Source organism: Camellia sinensis, chromosome 1 (assembly GCF_055761805.1).
Source record: "Camellia sinensis isolate YWXY chromosome 1, ASM5576180v1, whole genome shotgun sequence".
In the NCBI taxonomy this organism is placed as follows: domain Eukaryota; kingdom Viridiplantae; phylum Streptophyta; class Magnoliopsida; order Ericales; family Theaceae; genus Camellia; species Camellia sinensis.
This window is the reverse complement of record NC_138961.1, coordinates 138,065,559-138,069,688: the sequence shown is the minus strand read 5'-3', so window position 1 is coordinate 138,069,688 and position 4,130 is coordinate 138,065,559. Positions and strand designations below refer to the sequence as shown.

General features: G+C 50.1%; 1 protein-coding gene and 1 long non-coding RNA gene across 2 annotated transcripts; both read left to right on the top strand.

Moving 5' to 3' along the window:
- Positions 1–1,430: 1,430 nt before the first annotated feature.
- Positions 1,431–2,258, top strand: LOC145789992 (uncharacterized). Its single transcript, XR_014328546.1, has 3 exons — positions 1,431–1,576; positions 1,705–1,866; positions 1,960–2,258. It is a non-coding gene; the product is annotated as an uncharacterized LOC145789992 (long non-coding RNA).
- Positions 2,259–2,262: 4 nt separating this feature from the next.
- LOC145820056 (uncharacterized) lies at positions 2,263–3,018 on the top strand. The gene is made up of 3 exons (XM_082914516.1): positions 2,263–2,553; positions 2,634–2,732; positions 2,941–3,018. Exons 1-3 carry the CDS (start codon positions 2,263–2,265, stop codon positions 3,016–3,018), a joined length of 468 nt encoding a protein of 155 aa, XP_082770642.1.
- The last annotated feature ends 1,112 nt before the right edge of the window (positions 3,019–4,130 follow it).

The window sequence follows — 4,130 nt, the reverse complement described above, 5'->3', positions numbered from 1 at the left end:
TTTTCTGAACACGCAGCCCAGATTAAATAGTGAACACGCAGCCCACACTGATAGAAAGTTGAACACGCAGCCCAAACTTTAAATTTTCTGAACACGCAGCCCAGATTAAATAGTGAACACGCAGCCCACACTGATAGAAAGTTGAACACGCAGCCCAAACTTTAAATTTTCTGAACACGCAGCCCAGATTAAATAGTGAACACGCAGCTCACACTGATAGAAAGTTGAACACGCAGCCCAAACTTCAAATTTTCTGAACACGCAGCCCAGATTAAATAGTGAACACGCAGCCCACACTGATAGAAAGTTGAACAGGCAGCCCAAACTTCAAATTTTCTGAACACGCAGCCCAGATTAAATAGTGAACACGCAGCCCACACTGATAGAAAGTTGAACACGCAGCCCAAACTTCAAATTTTCTAAACACGCAGCCCAGATTAAATAGTGAACACGCAGCCTACACTGATAGAAAGTTGAACACGCAGCCCAAACTTCAAATTTTCTGAACACGCAGCCCAGATTAAATAGTGAACACGCAGCCCACACTAATAGAAAGTTGAACACGCAGCCCAAACTTCAAATTTTCTGAACACGCAGCCCAGATTAAATAGTGAACACGCAGCCCACACTGATAGAAAGTTGAACACGCAGCCCAAACTTCAAATTTTCTGAACACGCAGCCCAGATTAAAATTTGCATGTAGCTTATTTCACTTCATCGGCATACAGCCCATTTCATTCCATTGGCACACAGCCCAGTTCATTCCATTGGCACACAACCCAGTTCATTCCATTGGCACACAGCCCATTTATTTTATTGGCACACAGCCCATTCATTTCATTGGCACACGGCCCATTCATTTTATTGGCACACAGCCCATTCATTTCATTATTGACACATGTATTCATTCTGAATGCAGGTTGGTTCCCGCAGTGTGCGGGGGTATGGTTCTACCATCGCGCGGGACTGGTACGCTGAGCTCCCGGAGGGTGTCCGGGATTTGGTAGATTTGGCAGGATTCGGGCCCTTTTGCGTCGGGTTGTCACGTTGTCCTGCCAGGAGGACACTGATGGCAGCCTTGGTAGAGAGATGGTGGGACACCACCAACTCCTTTCATTTCTCTGCTACCGGGGACATGACCATGACGCCTCTAGACTTCGCTGTGTTGACTGGCTTAGACATAGGAGGTTGGTCCATCCCTTATGATGAGGATATGGGCGAGTGGGAGGCCGCTTGGATGTATCTATTGGGGGCTCACCCGCCTATTGACAGGGTTTCTGGGAGAGTCCGATACACTTGGTTCTCTTCCCACTTCCGGCGGGCGGAGATGGTGCCCGAGACTCCCGAGGAGACGGAGCAGTACGCCCGTGGTTTCCTTATGTTCCTCTTCGGGACTACCCTGTTCGCCGACAGAGGGAACACCGTCGGGCTATACCTGCTGAGTGCTCTGGTTGACCTATCACAGGTCCATCGATATGACTGGGGTGGCGCCGGCCTGGCTACCCTTTACTTTTATATGAGCGCGACCTCCCGCGGGCGGGGCGATTTACTTGGCGGCTACTGGAGAGCCTGGGAGGTACTTTTCTGTCCTCTTGATTTACATTTCTGCTCTTCATTACTTGTACATTGCACTCACAGCGCACTTTTACAATCTGTATCTTGCTCTCAGCATTTCGTACTTACATTCTGCACTGCTTTTCTCAGCTATGGGTCTATGTATACTTCCCAGCATTGGCCCCAGAGTTGGAGGTGGCAGGGGTTCCCATGACCCCATACTCACTGGTGTTTGAGGGCCCGCACCGGCCGAGACCTCGAGAGACCCTCCTTTACCTGCGACAGTACTTTGACACTGTGCGACATTCAGAGGTACCTCAGAACTTTCAGTTCCTTTCATTCTCATCTCTGATTTGCTCTGTATATTCTCGATTTCTGATTGGTTTATGCATTTATCATCCGCAGATCACATGGCAGCCCTGGGTGTCCCTGGGTGATGGTCTCCGACTTCAGTATACCGGAGGGTCGGACATCTCCCAGTATAGGGTCCTGCTCGAAGGGCCGGTTGGCAGGGCATGGTTCCTGGGGGAACGCTTTCTGCGTCAGGTATGGGGGTATCTTTCTCAGGATCCTCCCGCAGTACCCCCAGCCAGTATGCGGACTGCTGACAGACTCTCTTACTCGGAGGTAGTCGGCGCCATGCTGGGTAGTGATGCTTTACTATATATTGAGGAGGGGGACTATGCCACTTACCGTCACATATACTTGATGCCTCCATTGACGGGAGCTCGTATCCTGATGATGAGGCCTGCCGGTATGTCATCCTCGGGCCAGGCCCGGGCTCGGGCTGCAGACGCCCCTTCTACTAGCAGGGCTGGTACATCTAGAGGTGGGAGTAGACCGGTTCCTCCGATTCCGTCGACTTATCCTCATACTGGATGGCCAGATATGCCGACTGAGTTGATGGCGTGGCAGTATGGGGCTGTCTCTCCGACCCCGATCCCGCTAGAGCCTCCGATGCCCAGTGATCGATACGCCATTGATCCTGACTCACCGCTGGTATGCTCCACTGTTTTTCATTCATCATTCAGATGTTTAGAAAATTTTGTTCACTGATGATTATGAGCTCATATTTGCAGCCACCGCGAGGGTACATGGAGGAGGTGGTTGGACTGGTGGCCACACTCGAGGGCATGGTTCTGCGGAGGGAGGCACAGTTGTCTGTCGCGGGCATTCAGGTACCCTTCAGTTTTCTGGCATTTATCATACTTCTGATGACATACTGATTTCTACTGCATCGATAGACTACTTGTGCAGAGCACATCTGACACACACCCCACTTGTATTCTCTATTTACATGCACCTACTTCTCGTAGCCTTTGCTTGTATCTGCATCTGGTGTATATGTTTGGACTGATGTATTTGAATTGAACTCTTTGTTTTCAGATGCCTTCATGGTCCGGTCAGCCGCAGGCCAGGCCACCTGGGCCTCCTTGGGGAGCTGGGCCATCTGGGCCTTTTTAGGGAGTTGGGTCACCCGGGCCTTTTCAGGGGGCGGGGCCATCCCGAGGAGCCAGGCCATCTAGGCCTTTTCGAGGAGCTCGAGGAGGGCCTGTCCGCAGGCGCAGGGCTCACGTTGTAGAGGTGGAGCCTGATGAGGAGGAGGAGGATGCTGAGGAGGAGGAGGAGGCTACCGACCGTCAGTCAGAGACATCTGCTGAGGAGGGGGGCTCCGGTTTTGGTTTGGGGAACAGAGGTGAGGCTGAGGGGGATCCTGAGGATGACAGCTCTGACTCAGATGATGATGATGGTGCAGAGGTTGTCCCGCAGAAGAGGATGAGGAGTGTTTCTCGTTCCCGTTCCCGAGGACATTGATGCTGTTATTTCCTGCTTTATTTTTCTTTTTTGCTAGTAGTTTGTAGCACTTTGCACATTGTTAGGTAGTTTTATTTTTTGTAAAACTTGTACCTTTGTTTGTTGTAAAGCATGATGGAATGAAATAGCTTTTGAAAAGGTGTTTGTATTTTAAACTTTTAGCATCGTATCGCATCATTTATTTCGCACAAAAATGAAATTGAATGGGAATGTGCACTGTGTAATCACCAAGTCAGGTAGTGAACCGACGCAACAAACTAAGCAACTCAACTTACTAAGATATAACAGGACCTTAGGAAGTTTACAACTCGATAAGCAAAATGCAACGACGTTAACAACGCAAATAAACAAGACTTTAACAAAGATCGCTTAAACAGAGAGCAATGACTCAAAAGCACGAAACACGTCCGCTCGACAAACAACTCAATAAGCAAAACAACAACTCGATAAGCAAAACTCAACAACAACAGAGTGTACTTCTGACGATCTGGGCATCGGAACGCATCCGAAACGGAGGGAGATGACGGCCTTTGACTCTCCCGTTGCATGGAAATGCTTGGAACTTTCCCTCGAAGAGTAAAACAGGGCCAAGGAGACACACTGCAGCATTGCCGGCCATCCCTGGGAGCCGGCCGGCCATTTTTGTGGAGAGAGACAGCTGGCCGGCCAGTTTTGTAAAAAGTAAATGGCTGGCCAGCCAGAAAAGGTGGCCGGCCGGCCACTCAGTCCTGCAGCCTCTTGGTTTTTGACACGTGTCCCCG

Bases quoted from the DNA above. Each gene is read 5' to 3' on its own strand.
- LOC145820056 (XM_082914516.1), top strand. From the start codon at position 2,263: ATGCCTCCATTGACGGGAGCTCGTATCCTGATGATGAGGCCTGCCGGT. The intron at 2,554-2,633 runs GTATGCTCCACT...TCATATTTGCAG, and splicing joins TTGATCCTGACTCACCGCTG to CCACCGCGAGGGTACATGGA. The intron at 2,733-2,940 runs GTACCCTTCAGT...CTTTGTTTTCAG, and splicing joins TGTCTGTCGCGGGCATTCAG to ATGCCTTCATGGTCCGGTCA.